Genomic DNA, 19,859 nt, shown 5'->3' on the forward strand with positions numbered 1-19,859 from the left:
TTCCCCATTTTGTTAGTCCTCCGAGTTATATCATGGTTGTGTCTACCTATTTCACAAAATATCTGCAGGTATCTTTTACCATCTATATCCATTCAAAATGCACTATGTCCAGCATTATGACAAACAAAATCAACCATGTTGAGTGTGTTCAATCAAAATCATCTCTGTCCAAACTTTTATGTTAAATTCCTACTATGTGACATAACTAAGATTTGAATAGTTTGACAACATTCTAGACCAACAGATATTCATAATTAAGTATCCTGCAGACACTTGTACTTGTAACATAAAACATATTTTTGTTTATATTTTAAAACTTTTTTTACAATTTGTTTTACATCGCACCGACACAGATAGGTCTTATGGCGACGATGGGATAGGAAAGGGCCAGGAGTGGGAAGGAAGCGAACGTGACCTTAATTAAGGCACAACCCCAGCATTTGCCTGGTGTGAAAATGGGAAACCACAGAAAACCATCTTCAGTGCTGCCGACAGCAGGGTTCGAACCCACTATCTCCTGGATGCGAGCTCACAGCTGTGCGGAATTCGGTTTGAAGGACAAAGTCTCTTTTGAATATTTGATCCTTATTAGTGTGTGTGTGTGTGTGTGTGTGTATGTGTGTGTGAATATAAATATGGGACTAGCGATACATGTGAACACTAGAACCACAGCTGGGTCATTACTGGAATGTTTGCTAATTCATTTATACAGTTCTTTTTATTTTACATGGGTTCCCAAATTTTATGACTTTTCATCAATAATTGTAATAAGCAGACCAGAACTTATCTTACTTTAACTCTTCTGTGCATGACAATTAAGCAGAACAAGAAAGTAAGTTTTTTTTACCTTGCAAACTTATTTAATGAAAATCAGGCTGTACTGTACCATAAACACAAAAAAGTTAAGATACAAGCAGTTTCTCGCGGGAGTGACCAGGGCCTGGTTGACTGATAATCAAGGTGTTGCTGATCCTCAACCTTGCCCTTCTTCAAACTTGTCTACGAAGGTCCCAAGTATTGACCTACCTGAAAAGCTGTCAGGTCAGGTAAAGGATTGTTTCCTTGTGGAAATTCCAGCTAGAGGAGTGAAAGAGAATCCTAAAAGTTTGTACAGTATGTCCCAGCAAAGGCAAATTGAGTGGAACGAGGTATATCGTGAGAGGCTGCTGTGTGCCCCTTCACAGAGGTCATTGCTACATAGCCTACCGTACCAGGAAACCTCATTAGGCATCTTTCAGAAGGTCTGAACCATGCTTCCTTAGCATGTTTCTTTAATTCAAATGTTTTGTGTTGCTAATGCAACGGTTTGATATGCAAATTAGTTCTGTCTACCTCTATTCAAATGACTTATCTACTTCCATGGCTGCACTAGAGAGCGCAGCACTGTTCATAATTTGTACTAGAGATAGTTCCTTTTACGAGACAACTAGTTTCATCTTCTTAGGGCCTGTACTACCACTGTCAGGTAAACAGCCAGATACGTAGGCTGCAGTTTTGCAAACTAGAAGTTAAATATTTTCTTGCGTATTACCAACGGATTTTAACAACGGTATTGTAATGCGGAAGATGTAGTAACATTTTTATTGGGTTGGTAATAAGGTTACTGAAAATATAGTGAAATTTAGCGCGGTGGTATACGTGTTCCCTGGTGTTTTCGTTTGTTTAGCTCTATTCCTTTTGAAATTGTATTACTAGAATCCAATATCAGAATCTTATTAAGCTATAATGTGGAAGTTCAGGTCAAAAACAGAATTAGGACTGAAATATACACATACGAAGGAATGTTAAAATTAATTAACTGTATAACGAAACTGAAACTGTTATAGAAAATAAAACGACTGAAAATGTATCCTGGACGCGAAAGTTAAGATTCAGGTTATGTATAATTTTTTTGTCTAGTACTATTTACGAGGTTGCGCGTTACGGTGAAAGTAAAGTTTATATTCGTAATTAATGCCACTGATGCAGCGTGGGATCATTAATTTTATTATTAATTCAATTTATTGTTTGCTCATTGAATAAGTAGTTAGTTTCTTTCTTTTCAATACAATGTGAGAATAGTAACTGGCAAGCATTTATCCCACTTTAGCGTAAATACTTTAGTAGCATGTTGTTATGAAGTAAAAGAAATATAACCTCCTTAACATCCTCATTCGACGGACGTATCGCCATGAACAACGTCGTATACCTTTACTCCATAATGTGCGTCGCGGATGGATTTGGGATAGAACCTACGCTTTTGACATGCATTTTAATGATCAGGAAATGTGTACTATCACCTCTAGTACCCTACCGAATAATCACCAACACTCATTCTAACATTCACACTGTCAGTATCGGGAAGTAATTATGCAAGCGGCCGGTCGAGTTGACAGTCAAACACCAATAAAAATAAAATGACTCACCTTGTCACACAGTTAGGTCTCACATATATCAAGTAGTAGCGTGCACACTGCACAAACATTTCACACCGGAAAATCAGAGAGAATCACTTACCAAAACCCATCAGGTCCGCGCTTCGAACGACCCAAAATGGAAGCTTCTAGTCGACTCGAAGGGCGTACAATCATTGATGGCGAAGTGCAATAAACGTAGTGCACGAAATATGTAATCAGTCGGAGACCAAAGTTACCAAGATATCATGATCATAATAGCGACCATACGCACTCACACAGATCGTTTCACGCAGCGAAGCAGAAAGAAGCACATCGATCAGTTATCGATGACCGTGAAAACTGTTTTACAAACCTTCGTAAAATCAAAGTTAAAAACTAAGACCAACATATCTAATATGCATACTCATCTTACCAAAAGAATGCTGTAAGAACTTGTTTTAAAAACATCAAATATCCATTTGAAACATAGGAATGCAATTCCGGTCCGTATGGGCAGCATTGTTAATCAGTCTCATGTAAACAAAAGCAAAGATAAGACGTCCCCGATAGGAGCGAAGTCCCAGATAAGAGCGTTAACTGCCTCTACAAGTTTGGCATAGCTAACCTCGAGAATATTCTCCCAGACTGCACATAAACGGAAGTCGTAGTACGTGTTTCCAACCGAACTTCCAGATAAATGTGCAAAAAGCAACATAAATTTAAACCGCACTTTTATCTGGCTGTCGTAGTAGCCTACAGGCCCTGAGTATATGAGTTGCACACAAGCAATAAACAGCAAGGTTCATGGGTAGCCGTGGTCGTTAGGGCATTATCGTTTGCTGCTATGCAGTTTTCGTGGTTTCGAGTCCCATGAGCCGAACTTACTACGACAACCAGATAAAAGTGCGGTATAAATTTATTTGGCAGTTTGGACATTTATCTGGAAGTTCGGTTGAAACCGCGTACTACGACTTTCGTTTATGTGCAATCTGGGAAAATATCCTCGAATATAGCTTATCTGGGACTTGGCTCTTATCGGGGACGCTACTGTAAAGAATCAAGATGGCTACTCATGAAGATGAATCAACATCTGCATGATGCTGTGCGAAATTAAGTTGTTACAATGTAATTTATGTATATATTTATAAAGTATGTCATGCTTCCTGTCCAGCTATCACAGAATTCTTAAAGATTTCCCAAGCTAGCAAGTTGTTGCTACTGAGTATATGACTAGCACACAAGCAGCAAACCGTACGCTTCATGCGTAGCCGTGGTCATTAGAGCAGCATAGTTTGCTGCTAAGTAGTTTTTCGTGGGTTCGAGTCCCAATAATCTTTAAATTTTTTACCTTGTAAATGGTAGTCGGTAGGGTACTAGAGGTGATAGTACACATTTCCTAATCATTAAAATGCGTGTCAAAAGCGTGGGTTCTATTCCAAATCTATCCGCGACGCACATATGGAGTAAAGGTATACGACGTTGTTCGTGGAGATTCGTCCGTCGAATGAGGATGTTGAGGAGGTTATATTTCTTTTACTTCATAACAACTTGCTACAAAATTATTTACGCTAAAGTGAGATAAATGCTTGCCAGTTACTATTCTCACATTGTACTGAAAAGAAAGAAACTAACTACTTATTCAATGAGCAAACAATAAATTGAATTAATAATAAAATTAATGATCCCACGCAGCATCAGTGGCATTAATTACGAATATAAACTTTACTTTCGTCGTAACGCGCAACCTCGTAAATAGTACTAGACAAAAAAGATACATAACCTGAATCTTAACTTTTGCGTCCAGGTTACATTTTCAGTCTTTTTATTTTCTATAACAGTTTCAGTTTCGTTATACAGTTAATTAATTTTAACATTCCTTCGTATGTGTATATTTCAGTCCTAATTCTGTTTTTGACCTGGACTTCCACATTATAGCTTAATAAGTGTCTGATATTGGATTCTAGTAATACAATTTCAAAAGGAATAGAGCTAAACAAACGAAAACACCATGGAACACGTATATAGTAATTGCCACGTAAGGTAATACCCCAGAAAGTAAATATCGCCGCCCGATGCTCTTCTTTTCTCTTTTTTGTAATGGCTGATCACTGCTGCCAACATGCCTGGTTACATATTAAAATCATCAGACATAACCATAACACACTAACCTCAATGTAAACACCGATAATGAATGTTTCCCTACCCTAGTAAATGATAAAAGATAAGATGAAATAAATCAAGATAATTATGAATATCTCCTCAATGAGGAATTAAGGAAATAAACACACTTTCTCACTCAAATTATCTGTCTTTATTTCGATATACAGTAGGCGTACTATAACCATATTCTTGATAAGAGGGGCGTGTTTAACGATGCAATTTATTTAATAAGTCTTTGCAGTGTGATTTTCGAAAGTTCCAGACATCCAATGACTTCCCTTTCTTTTGCGCGAATATTTCCTTCTCTCTTCAATACCGGTAACCAGTAAGGAGAGAGATTATTGGGCATATTTTCAGCCTGCAGGCTGGTTATATCTTCAAGTTTATCAGGAAACATAAAGGAATACTAATGTGCCAAGCTCCGTGAACGGAATTTAGGTCAGCTTTCAAGTTCACTGCGGATTTGAAAATAATAATGTTATAAGTTATACTGCCAAAATTTCGTCCCGCAAGAGTTATTTCATGTACCGGTAGATCTAGACATGAGACTGGCGTATTTGAACACTTTCATCTTTCACACAAACAATGTTATTAAATGCATTATCCGAACATGCCACAATTTTACTTACCTGGTATTAGTCAAATAGATTTACAATCACACAGAAAAAGAAAATATGCTTTAAATATTCTCGCAAATGTATTACTAGTGACTTTAACGGCGATGCGGTGGCAACACGCAATTCACGCTAGAACAGTGATTGAAGGTTGCCAACGTGCCAGATTAACGGTTAATGTAAGACGTCGAATCGGCAAGTAGGATCCCTAAACTGTATGGTTACCGACACTGAAAAAGACCCAACAGCAAGAAAAGTAACTATAAATCGATACCTTAATATTACAGGGGAGAAAGGGTAAGGTTGCACCCTTAGGGTACGTCCTTACACGGAGAGGACTATACCACCGCGCTAAATTTCACTATATTTTCAGTAACCTTATTACCAACTCAACAAAAATGTTACTACATCTTCCGCATTACAATACCGTCGTTAAAATCCGTTGGTAGTACGCAAGAAAATATTTAACTTCTAGTTTGCAAAACTGCAGGCTACGTATCTGGCTGTTTATCTGACAGTCGTAAAGGTGGGCCGGCGTACGGTTGCACATGACAGCTGCGCACAATATTGGTCACACTGCAGTGGCGCACGAAGCGATGTTGCCGCCGTAACAACAGCTGATTGCACGACACATGTGTTTTTAAAAACATGGGAGAAATGTTTTTAATGTCATCGCGATGATACACAATACAAATGAAATCTGCCGACAAAAATTGAACTTTCAACTCACCGATTATTCATCACACAAAATTATACGAGATAAATATACTACGGAGTTCTTATTATCGCGATGTTAGAAAACACGGAAGAAAGCGGCCGACAAGGATCTTACTTCATATACAACTTCACCAATAAATGTTAGAATAATATACACCGGTGCTAACACAAAATGTTTCAAGTAAATTCTATAAAATTTACGAAAATTCAGAAACCTTATTTTCATACCTGATTCACAAAGGCAAAGGCTCGATACCCTCCAGTTCACTGCCATCACTACCGTCGCCTTCGTTGTCACTGTCATCATCGTCTAGGCAGATCATCAACTTCTGAGAGTCACTGATGATGCCATGTATTGCCATTGCCGAATTAATGAATGCTGCAACATGGCTAAATTTCTTCCTGCACAAAGCCGCATCCATTCGAGCAATACTCTCCCGGAACAGTCCTTCCACTTCAGTAACTGTGAAGGACGTGTTATAAGTGCGTACGTAATGTTTCATTTCACCCCATACCGTACCAACTCAATGAGGTTGAAGTGACAGTGGTACGGCGGCAACCTAATAACCTCGTGCCCTTGTTCCTTCGCTACCTCGTCGACTATTTTTTGCTATTTGCTTTACATCGCACCGACACAGATAGGTTTTATAGCGACGATGGGACAGGAAAGGCTTAGGAATGGGAAGGAAGCGACCGTTGCCTTAATTAAGGTTCACCCCCAGCATTTGCCTGGAGTGAAAATGGGAAACCACGGAAAACCATCTTCAGGGCTGCCGACAGTGGAATTCGAACCCACTATCTCCCGGATGCGAGCTCACAGCTGCGCGCCCCTAACCGCACGGCCAACTCGCCCGGTGTCGACTAATTTAGTCATACACATATGCGCTGGGATCTTTCTTTACTGCAGCCATTCCACTTACAGTTCTTTACGGGCGCTCGAAGAAGGGGTCTTGTCCATTATTACGGAGTTGTAACGTGCATTGTCCATAACAATGACAGAAGGGACTTTGAGCTATAAAAATCGTACTCGTGTCTTCGTATTGCATCAGCCTGGAAAGAATTAATTCCTATTACAGGAGATAGCTTAATTCGTTTCTTTCCCGGAGTGCTGTGAAACAAGTCCCTACTATCAGCCCCGTTTTCGCTATTGCTATGTACACCCGTCACTTTTTCCTTCTGTTCTTGGTGGCTAACACCTGTTTGAATGGCAGTACGCTTTGAAAGCCCTAATGTTTGAGATTTGCGATCCACAACATGATCTATAGGAACGGAGAGACGGCTATACAAGCGTACGAATTTCGTCTCCCTCTCGTAAAATTCACGAGTTCTCCGCACTAATTCTAATGCCTGACTATTAAGGGACACTCCCCGGCTCAAAGGATTATCACTTCGCGCTTCATGACTATGTTGTCATTTCCGAGACATCGCACTGCATTCGTTAAAATAAAATTTCACAATTATCTCAAAATGAAAACAAAACCTTCATAAACGCGCGAATCACACCTGACCACGTGCTAGCGGCGACAGACAAAACGGCAACACTTCAATACAGTAGTCAAGCTACTTATAGATGGCACCACTATACTACCTATATTGCCAACAACAATCAACTGAAAATAGTTCGTATTTATTTTGTAGCTCGCTTAAACCTAATAATATATTTTAAATGCTCATATTTGTGTAGGCAAATAAAAGATTATGAACACTATACGGAATTAAATACGAATTAACATGAATAAAATGCGTAACTGTATCTGACATAAAAAGTAGTGGATTGGTGATTCTGACTGACGGGTGACGTTCTTCATTTCATTTTTGTAATGGTGCCAACATGACTTACAACTGTCAAGTGCAACCTTGTGCCGGCTCACCTATAGTACAGGCCCTATCTTTGCTTTTGTTTACATGAGACTGATTAACAATGCAGCCCATACGGACCGGAATTGCATTCCTATGTTTCAAGTGGATATTTGACGTTTTCAAAACAAGTTCTTACTGCATTCTTTTGGTAAGATGAGTATGAATATTACAGGTATGTTGGTCTTAGTTTTTAACTTTGATTTTACGAATGTTTGTAAAACAGTTTTCACGGTCATCGATAACTGATCGACGTGCTTCTTTTTGTTTCGCTGCGTGAAACGATCTGTGTGAGTGCGTACGGTCGCTATTATGAGCATATCTTGGTAACTTTGGTCTCCGACTGATTACATATCGTCGTTGCCGTGACAAAATCTCCTATGTGATAATATTTTGGAGATATACTGACCCGCAGCACATACATTATGAAGAGCGAGAATGCCTTGACCATATTCACACAATATTCCACCTTAGATGACAGAATCTTACCGGCCAAAGTTCTAAGCTAAAATATTTCACATAGGAGGTTTTGTCCCAGCAACGACGATATTTCGTGCACTACGTTTATTGCACTTCGCCATCAATGATTGGTCGCTCTTCGAGTCGACTAGAAGCTCCCATTTGGGTTGTTCGAAGCGCGGACCTGATGGATTTTGGTAAGTGATACTCTCTGATTTTCCGGTGTGAAATGTTTGTGCAGTGTGCACGCTACTACTTGATGTATGCGAGACTAACTGTGTAACAAGGTGAGTCATTTTATTTGAATTGGTGTTTGTCAACTCGAGCAGCCGCTTGCATAATTACTTCCCGATACTGACAGTGTGAATGTTAGAATGAGTGTTGGTGATTGGGCGAAGTGAAAAGATGGCCATTCGATTAGTTTTATTTTCTTTTTATTCTTGTTCTGTACCTTATATTTGTTCGCGGTACAACATTATTTATTTTTGGCCAGGTCTTTAACTTGGATTTTTCGTGCCCGAGTGGCGGCCATGTTTATCTTCTTACATTTTGATTATGGGCATGCCCGTGATCCCCTTTGTTTATTATTATCTCCGTGGTCCAGAGATCTTCCTCTCTGCTCCGTGTTCATACCTTCTTTAATTTCTTGCCTGCCTCTTTTTTGGGTTCTCCTTGGACGTGTGGGCTTTGATCGAGTGTAACAGAGCTATTATTGTGTGGATAGCGGTGCGAATAGAAATATGAGATGAATGAAGTTATTCTCGTAAAAAGATCGAGCTTAATTCAGCCGTGTGCACGGCAGAGGTATAAATCCATGATGTAACGAGATCATTACAAAAACTGTGAGCTTGTTATAATAGGCTACTTCTTGGATATTAGAAAAGGGAAATGTTTAGCTCACACCTCGACTTGAAGTTGATCATTCGTGAAGGTACGTTATGTTATAATCCTTTTATTTTGGTTTGATTACTGGCTTTCAGTTCTTTTATGTTACGTATCTACTTTTTCAATCAACTTTCATTTTAACTTTAAATGATTTTCATTCAGGGTAGTGCTTGGTATATTTCCTTGTTCTTTAATAACGAAGGACATCTCCAGTTCGGGGCTGTTTTCTGTCTTTCCTGTTCGAAGTCCACGCCTCGAATCTCCCGATTTGCGTGTTGTTCTGGGTCAATTACCAACGGTAAAGGGAGGGGTTCGATACAGATCTCAAGTAAATTTAGTCACAAACATTGCATTTGATTCTATCCATGCACTTTAGGATTAAGTTGCTAAGAAAATGGCCAGGCACAGGGATTTGTAGTATGAGGAACATCCCGCAAGCAATATGTTAAAAAATGTCTTTGGATTTTAATACAATCTTCCCTTTCACGAGGGCATTCCATATTCTTAAGCACTTCTCAGTTTTTTTTTTTTTTGCTAGGGGCTTTACGTCGCACCGACACAGATACGTCTTATGGCGACGATGGGATAGGAAAGGCCTAGGAATTGGAAGGAAGCGGCCGTGGCCTTAATTAAGGTACAGCCCCAGCATTTGCCTGGTGTGAAAATGGGAAACCACGGAAAACCATCTTCACGGCTGCCGATAGTGGGATTCGAACCTACTATCTCCCGGATGCAAGCTCACAGCCGCGCGCCTCAACGCGCACGGCCAACTCGTCCGGTACTTCTCAGTTTACACATGCCTTTTAATCTTAGTTAACAAAAAAATGTGTCATCCTGGGGTGGCGCAGCTCTTTTCAGGCACACCCACAAATGGAGGTGAGCTGCATGAACCACATACAAGCCTTCCTGTCATTCTTAAATCTCTGGTAGTACCAGGAATCTAACCAAGGCCTCTGAGGATAGCAGCTAATGGTGCTAACCATTATGCTACAGAGGCAGACTTGCTCTTAGTTAAGCAGGAAGGATGCAGTGGTCACTGTCCTTTAAAAGGATAAAAGCATTTCCAATTACATGGAGTTCAGAGAGGGAAGTCAATTAATACTGAAGAATGTTATGACAATGAAACTAGGCCATTCTCCTTTTCTAAACAAAATTATAAGCCCTTCAAACCACTTAATTATATTTAATCACCGGTTTGAAAAAGCACATTTCTTAACGCTTTACACACACAAATCTTTGACTATACAAATGTCTGCAGAGGACATTTTTGCATTCAGCAGAAGACAGAATCCATTTCCTTAAAAAGCTCTTTTACTTGCAGTGGAACGCCCACCTGGATCAACATTATGATGACAGTTCTTCTCTACATTCCATGAAGACACTTTTCAGTAATTTTGTGTCTATCTAATGTAGTTTTAAATCTGTCACTTGCTATTAATTCATATTAAGACATCCTACTCCAAGACAAGTTTGTTTTACATTCAGAAATGACATACCTGCAATGGTCACATATCCTCCTTGAAATTTTATTAGATGCTAAAATAAACTTCATTCATCAAAAACAGTTGGACACACTTCAGGTTATTTTATTTCCTGGAGCAATCCATCAATTCACAAATTGGAAAGGCATAATTTAACTTGAAATTACTGTTAATGAAATGTTTCAATCTTATAGAATTAGCAAAATAATTCTTTTTCTTGCCAGTTGTTTCATGCTGCACCAACACAGACTCACCTTATGGTGACTATAGGATAGGGTAGGGTAGGATAGGACAGGGCGAGAACTGTGAAAGCAGTGACCGTCGCCTTAATGTACAGTCCCACCATATGCCAGGTATATATTCTACATGTATAGAAATTAATGGCATATATTTATTAATGGAAAATTATATAAGGTACAGCTCATACAGGCAAGACTGAATGTAATATAATCTCACTCATCACAAAATCTTATCAATAAATATAAATAAATGGTTGTTATACTACCTCTAATCAGGGAAAAACCAACAACATTTGGTAAGAGAACAGTCTCAAATTACAACTGTTTATACCAGGTATTGACCTCAATGTTGTTTCCAGAAGCAATATGGCACACTCTAATCAAACGATCAACCAACCAACAAACAAAATTTGAACCAAGTGAAAACTGACAACCAAGAAAAATTATGAAACAAGATAACCATAACATTCTGCATGAATATTTCTCTGAATGGTTCCATCACCGAAAACAACCATGGTATCCACTTATACAGGAAACAAATACACATTCATTTTATCTACAGAACATATCAGGTAGGTAATCTGAACTTGGAATTATGTACATGCATGTAAGAGAAAAAAACACCAATTAAAATGGTTTGTTTACTTCCTGTGTATGAAGAGACTAATACAAAATTCAATAAAAAAGTAAATTTTTTAAAATGGATCACTTACTAAAACAATATCAATTACTCTAAAGGAGATTCTGTTGAAATTATTAAAAGCAACAGCTTTCTTCCCAAAATTTAGGAAGTTGTTACTACATGATCTTGAAAATGTAAGAGAACAGCTTATTTCCAGAAACTCGCTTGATCAACAGGGTGCAAGAAAGGACTATTCGTTATGAGAGAATACTGTGTTCATACCTTGGTAGCATTATTTTAATAAAGATTTGAGACTTGTAGAAGGCCTGTCACAATCTACTGGTTATAAACCTCATAGGATGTAGAATGTAATCAGTAACAAGGGTGAAAATCAACAACTGATATTATGTTTAGACATGCTGCGATGTTAAATTAGGACGTGCAAATATGTGGTTTGTAGAATAATATTTAGCTGAGGGAGGATCTCTTAATGATTTACCTGTTACTGTCCTTCATAAGAATATTACTTCATCTTTTAGAAAAAGTATAAGATAAATATAGGTACATTTTGTTACAAAAATTATCTGAATATTTGTGAATCTTTTACTTGTTTGAATAACAAACTCAGGTCACACTGTAAATAATTAATGAGTGATCCATTTTTCTATTGCTGGAATGTGTAATTCAAATCGATATAATCAATTAAAAACCATTAACACAAAATCATGAGCAAGGGTTGATTTTTTTTTCTAGTGCCATAATGTCTTGGAAGCACTTATCTCAAGAGTTATGATACTGCTGATTCTTAATTAAGGAATACATAATAAAAAGTTGTGTTGAAGTAGATAACAGCTACACTGGAAGTAACAGTCAGTTTTGAACACTACGGCACTAACAAAAATATCTTTCTTCTTGCTGTGATATTTTCATATATATATGCATGCCATAATATCTGTAATACACTTCATGATGTAATATGGATTTACAGTATGCTTTCTGGATTGAATGCTATACAATGCAAAAGTAATTCAAGCAGCTCTAAAAAGACAACTAATTTCAGTGTCTCATACTTTCCAGGATACACTGAGAAATGAAATTTTACAGCCAAGCAACTACAGCAGTCAGTACTAATGTAATGGTATCTACAAACCTGTCTAAGAACACTGTACTCTTCCCAAAATTTTCTTCTTTTACCAAAAAAAGTGGAAAGGAAAATCCTCAGAGGAAGTACTTTACAGACATTTGGGTCACCACATGGATTCATGACATGCATATTCCACTGAACTGAGATTATTTTCCAACCAAGGAATAAAAAATAGCCTTTTCTTTTTCTCCATGTCTATGAGAGAGAGTTGTACTAATAAATTTCTTGACTCACTGTATAACTTCAACATTAAACAAAATTAGTGCAAACAGATTGCTCAAAACCCTCAATTAGGCTTCTGCGAAGACCTATCCCAGAGTTAGAACTCAATACACATCAGCCAGCAGCTACCACTGAGCGCAATGGGCATGATGAATAACATAATTCTTTTCTTCAAAAATAATAAAATACAATGATATCCAAGGGAGGTCTACTCCAATCTCAAAGCATTACACTGATGAGAAAAGAGAAAGGTACATGAAGAGCAAATGAGTAAATACTGCACTGCATTATGAGTTATGATTACTTCGACATGAATCTAATACAGAATGGGTTGATAATAGCACTTAAGTGGTGTTCATCAGAAGATCATTCACGTACACCATTACATCTAGGTTATCCAGTGTGACCTACCAACTTCCAAATTGTGACAATGTAATTTTATTAAAGAGTAATACACAATCCCATACTGCACAATGCATAATGGTTTATGTAACAGGCTTAATCCTAACTTTGACGAGATCAGCACGATGTACAAGTGTGTGCGCGCGCGTTTGAGAGAGAATATAAGTATGTGACTAGTACGAACTAGTCCACATGAACACTAGAACCGCAGCTGGGTCATTACTGGAATGTTTGCTCATTATTTTATACTGTACTGTTCTTTTTATTTTACTTGGGTTTCTGAATTATTCATCAATAATTGTAATAAACATCCACGTGTAATTTCATATTTTTGGGGACAACCCATTAAGAGAAAAATCTACATATATCTAGAACCACGGCTGGATCAGATTCGACCCATCAGTGATAGCGATATATCAGTCCATACAATTTTGCATTTTGTGTACCATTTCTTCCTACTTTCTCAACAATCGCACAACTATGACTGCCAGCTGTGCAGGAAACGAAGCAGCCTCTGATATTTGTTACATTATTCGTACTTGAAAATCACAAGTGTTGATGCAAAACTGCTGGTAACTCATTGTTTGGTGGAATAAGTATGAATGTGCAACTTTTCTAGCAAATTATAGTTGTGACAAGGCTGTTCGATATGGCTATGTATCGACTAATGAAAGAACAAGATACTGACACCCTAAATGACTTTTCGGACAATGACTCCGAGGGCGTGTCTTTGAACATTACGTCTGATGAAACATAACTTTTAGATTCATCATCAGAAGATTATTCTATGTTAGCTATAAGTTTGGTGAATGCTAGTACTTCAGGTATGTATATATTTTTATTTAATAGCTTTTATTCTACTGAGCACTGTTGCAATGGCAATCTGGACTACAATCCCAAAGATCTCTGTTTTGATTACTGGTGCGGCAGTAAATGAGCTGTAGTAGGAGTGCAGGGAACAGGATTACACCTTCCTTGTGATGCCGAGGTTTCAATAAAATTCGAGATAAAAGAAATTGAGCACCCTGTCTCCACAAACTCTTGGCTTAGTTTATCTCCTTGAGATTCCAACCAGTCTCCTTCAGGGCTACAACATATGTACTTTTCTACTGATACGTTCATTTAGAATATTTCAATCACCTAGCAATGATTGATAGAAATTTAAAAAAGGGTTAAATTTATTGCAATACTGATTCCAGTTTACTTTCAATCATACCAGGTAAGGAGCAGGCAGCGAGAGTTCCAGTTCCTCGATGGCAGCGGAGTAATTCACTCTTCCAGCGAGGATGCCATTATCACATAAGTTTATTTCCAAGCATAACTGATATTGTCACAGGTACTAATATTTCAGCTTCAGATGGTACGACCTGGGTAACTGGTGGCATATGGCAGATTCAGGGAAACGACACAATTTGAGAATTGATGTTAAATCTACAAGATTCAAAAGGATAAAAGAAGATAAGTTTGCTTTGATATCCAATATTTGGTATGATATGATTGCAAATCAACACTGTAGCTACATACCACGGCCATGTATAACTACTGATGGGCAACAGTTTCCTCCTAAATGTCGCCGGTAATTTACTGATTTTATGGCCTCATAACCACATAAATATGGACAGAAATATTGGACGGCAGTAGATAAAGACTCAAAGTATATTGAGATTGCTTTCCCTATCTTGGGAGAGATGACACTAGACCCAACGATGAGCATCTTGGTAACTTTGTAATAAAGAAATTGATGGGACCTTACATGAACAGAAGAAGAAATGTCACACATGAAAGTTTCTTTACCTCCTTGTTTCTAGCTGAAACCCTGAAATCCAATTCAATTACCCTTGTCGGTACTATGAACGGAGTTCGTAGGGAAGTACAAGTCTGTGTCAAAAATGTAAAGGTAAGTTGTATACCACAGCAGTGCTGAAGACCAATGATGCTAACCTAATGGTCAAAGAAAGGCAAACAAAAATGTTCTAATTCTGAATACTATGCATACAAATGTTCAAATAGAGGGTGGTAAAAGAAGAAAATGTTATTGCTTTAATTTCCCACTACCTACTTGAATGGCTTTTTGGAGACACCGAGGTGCCGGAATTTTGTTCAGGAGTTCTTTTATGTGCCAATAAATCTGCTGACAAGTGGCTGACATATTTGAGTAGCTTCAAATACCTCCGGAATGAGCCAGGATCAAACCTGTCAACTAGGGCTCAGAAAGCCAGCGCCTTAATCGTCTGAGCCATTGAGCCCAGAAAAAAGAACAAACCAGACACTGTCACTTTCTACAACGGATGCAAGTATGGAGTTGATGTGGTCGATCAAATGTCCCTTAAGTACTCAGTGAAAGCAACATCCATTTAACACTTTTTACAACTTATAGGAATTGGCAGAAATAAATTCGTGGGTGGTGTACAATGCATTAAATGAGACTAAACTTGAAATTTGTACTTTTCTTCGTATGAAGTTTTAAATTTTCTGTTTAATATGTTATAATTCTCTAGAATTTAATATTTAGTAATCAATAACTCCATTCCTTAATCAAAAGTCACATAAAAGCAAGGTAGGTCATAATTGACCCATCCATGGTTCTAGGGGTGAGCCAAACTGCGGCAGTTCTAGTTTTAACAGTAATGTATGGGAAGAAATATAGCACTAAATATTGTTTATAAAAATACATTTCAAAATATAAACAACTGTGCGAGACCAAATACCAATACTTGGTCAAAGAGTTTTATGAAGTAAGAAAATATTCTCCCATTTAATATGCAGTTTGTAACATAATATTGAAGTTTTACACAAATTCTGGGGTATAAGACAATCAAAAATTCTCACTACAGCAATTTTTTTCTTCATGATTTTATGAATACTTTAATGTTCATAGTATTTGAAATTATATTGTTGCCACCATGAATTATTGTATTAACTATAAATTTTATTATTTTAGTTCACGTGTATGTCCTTATATTTTAATACTCCTTTGAAGCAGATTAACACATCTTTTGATCAAGGATAATATAGGCAGGCAAATATTATTTAGAACAAAGCACAAAATCAATTTTCTTATGGGAGTTCCTTTTCACACAGTTAAGTATTTCAGTATGTACCTTTTTCCTCGTTAATGTTTCTTTAACGTGCATATTAAACATTAGTGTAAGAATTGGATGATGCAATCTGTCCTTGGAAGAAGACTACAGAGGAAGTACCTAGTATCTATGTATTTTTAAAAGACTAGAATAAGTTGTTCAAAGGGAGATGTCTGATAAGAGGCACGAGACAGGTACACTATAATGCAAATCTACAATGAGCAATCTCCTCAAAACCAGTAAGCTGATGAACAGTAAACAAAAACTATTCATGGCCTCTAAAATCAGACATCCACTCTCTGAAAAAGGATACTTGTTAAATACGTCACTATATTGCATGTTTCTATTTCTGGGCAAGCAGCAATGATCATAACTCTCAATTTAAATTGTGGAATCTTAAATGAAATAGCAATAGGATGCAATTCTCTCATTATAATGAAATAATCTAGGACTAGTTAAAAAAGTAAGTATATTTTTTAATTCTAACAAAAACAGAGTTCACAGTGTGGTGCTTGAAATTATTTTGTCACAACTTTTATTTTCAAGACTTCCTTCAGGATTTATAATATTTCTATTGCTTCCTGTCAAGAATGTCATGTACTTCTGGCAAGTGGATACAGTAAATGCCTTCCTCAATAACATCTTATTAAATTATTTTTATCAATACAGAGGAAAGGATGCACAAAATAAATTCTTCTACAAAAAATCTGAATGTTACTCTGGAAGAAAATGCACAATTCAAACAGTCTTTCCCTGAGACACATTTCTGTCCATGGCTTTGTTTAAGACAAATAAGCAGAAAAATTGAAAAAGGAAAATACTGTTCATTAACACAGAAAACTCACTTTATTTTCTGGTCAATAACAGAAAAAGTCCATTGAAGAACATGCTAGAAGATGAATAAATTCCACTCAAACTTAAACTAAAATAATAATATAAACGCAAAAAATGCTACTATATCAATACCACAGAACAGTAACAAACGAAAATCGCATAACACTGAATGTACATAGGGGCATGTGAGAATGAGAAGAAAATAAATTACATAATGGAATATAATTATAGAATAAAAACTTCCCTGAATGCCTTATCTTTACACTTTCAATACTATAAATCAGAGTAACAATTACAAAGAATATAATTATTTCTCATAGTATTTCAAACTCAATCACCACTTGTATGAACAACCAATCAATCTGGAGCAACTATAAATGCAAATCATACTACACTGTAAAATGAAATAAAAATAAAAAAGACATTGTTGTCAATCACTTACAGTTTATATTACCAATATAATAGAACACCATAAGGAACTGGCATTCCCATAACATACTTTAACCATAAAAAGGACATTCTTATGAATGTATATATCACAGTATTTAGATTGTACATATCTATGTTGCCAATGCAATGGTCATCCACAATAGGTAACATTTCAACGAATGTACAAATATAAAACTTTTCCATACTTTATACAGTTCACCACAAAATACATACTAAATGTTCAGTCATTCCAATGCAAATCAGACATCTTAACAAGAAACTTCATTCCTGAATGCTTTATCATTTACCAAGAAGAAACTTCCACACCTGGAAGTTTTCAGTACTTAAAGAGACTGGGCACACTAGTGACATCTAACAACACACACTTCAGAAAAATAATCTGCTAAATATTCTTCAACCACAGTAGAAAAAAGTAACATTCCTTCTTTCATCACAAAAATCACCCCTCATTCTCAGCCAACCAAGAATATCTCACATTACAGGCCATTATCAAATTCAGTTTCTTTTTTTAAATTTCACATGGACCCTTTCCACCTGAATAGAACTAAATATGAAACAAAATTAATTTAGTTTCTTTACTTCTTTTTGCTCACTCAGTGGGCGAGTAAGTTCTATATTTTTACCATCCCCGTGACAATCTGTACTCTTCGTGACCTCACGTCTAGTGTCAGTCTGAAACAAAAGAGAAGCTCAGTTTAATTTTTTAAAATTACACTTTACATATTCATATAAACAAAGATCAGTAAGTACTTTTAGAGTACAGGCAACAAAGCAGATAATCTTTAAATATATTTATATGCACTAACCAACACTGCCTCACAGAAAGAGAATGGCTAACTGTGAAAACCTGAACAAGCCTTGTTTAAGTAGAAAGTGTGTGTGTGTGGTGTCTTTGGATCTGCAAAAGCACTTTCACAGCTTTTTCTGTATTATCATTGATTACTACTATGATGATGTGATTCAAAACAGAAAGAAGGAACACAATACATTTCTCACTGTGTATAACATCTTGTGTAATATAATTTATAACTCAATAAGGAATCCAAACCAATGAACCTGACAATATATCAAACAAGGGAGAAAATCCAAATACGTCACACCAACAAAATAATGATGCGGTAATAGTGCATGCTGCAGTTAAGATACCACTGATATGGCAAAGACAGATAAAAATAAATATGGTTAATGCAGACAAAAAAGGACTGGAGAGTGTATCATAACACTGACAGTAGAATGAGTGGATGAAATGTACCAGGGGAGTGCACGCTGTGTAAAAATAGGAGAGAGAAAACAAACTGATTTGAGCAAATGAAATTGATCCATGTAACAAAGCTCACTCTCACCTCTACCCTTCATTGTAGTTATGAATAGAATAAATGACAAGGGAGGCGTAGCTGAAGAAATGGACCGAAGAGATACTGATAGATGACCTGTTATTGAAGGGAAATAGCGAAGAGGATACCCAAGAGCAATTGGACTTGTAGGACTGCATCAAATGAAGTTTAATAGTTAATGATTTTACATCCCACTAACTACTTTTCTGATTTTTAGAGATGCCAAAGTACCAGAATTTTGTCCAGCAGGAGTTCTTTGACATGTCAGGTCAGGAACACTCAGCTACTGTACTGAAAATAGACAATATTACTTGCAACTGTCTGGCCAAGGGTTGGGCGGCAAGTACCAAATCCCATCAACTAAGGGAGAACTAACAGCTAAGGGCAGAGGAGTTCTCCCTTACACGACTTCGTGAAGACTTTGTGTAGGAAATGACACACATTCACAAAAACGCTGCTGCCTTGCAGGTGTGGCAGGGGAATGCCAAAGTTTATGGGTGATTAACCTGACAGAAAATCCTCTACAGTGTTAGGCCTACCAAGCCAACTGAACAGAGAGGAGTTTGTTCCTTTCAAATCCGAAACAAGCCTCATCTGCAAGTGTTAAAATTACCAGACATGACAACTCTTCGTGCAACTCACGAACTTATGATGGGCAACTACCCTAAGCTCAGAGATGCAGGAAGAGACCAACATTACACAGGAAGAAACAGCTCAGAATTGGAACCCTCAATATCCTCTCTCTTATTGGTAAATGTGAAGAAATTGTAGACCTCATGGACAGATGTACATCTGGGATTTTACAGTTGAGCGAGATGAAATGGAAATGTTCAGGGAAGAAAACCTTACAATATGGTTATATATTGTACTGGAGTGGGAACCCTAATGAACCCAGAAATGGAGTTGCCTTCGTTCTCCATGATGATTGATGGACATAAGTTATATGAGTGACAGAAACATTAAAATGAAATTACGTGTTGCCCA

The 19,859-nt window shown here is 37.2% G+C and overlaps 1 protein-coding gene across 2 annotated transcripts in view; it reads right to left on the minus strand.

Moving 5' to 3' along the window:
• Nucleotides 1-10,917: 10,917 nt before the first annotated feature.
• Nucleotides 10,918-19,859, minus strand: part of LOC136864489 (transmembrane protein 120 homolog) — a 182,452-nt gene continuing 173,510 nt past the window's right edge. For both annotated transcript variants that reach the window (XM_067141525.2, XM_067141526.2), the window contains one exon: nt 10,918-18,213. In XM_067141525.2, the coding sequence (XP_066997626.2) occupies nt 18,103-18,213 (111 nt within the window). In that variant the 3' untranslated portion in view covers nt 10,918-18,102. The remainder of the gene's footprint in view (nt 18,214-19,859) is intronic.

The sequence above is a fragment of the Anabrus simplex genome, chromosome 2 (genome assembly GCF_040414725.1).
Source record: "Anabrus simplex isolate iqAnaSimp1 chromosome 2, ASM4041472v1, whole genome shotgun sequence".
Lineage (NCBI taxonomy): Eukaryota > Metazoa > Arthropoda > Insecta > Orthoptera > Tettigoniidae > Anabrus > Anabrus simplex.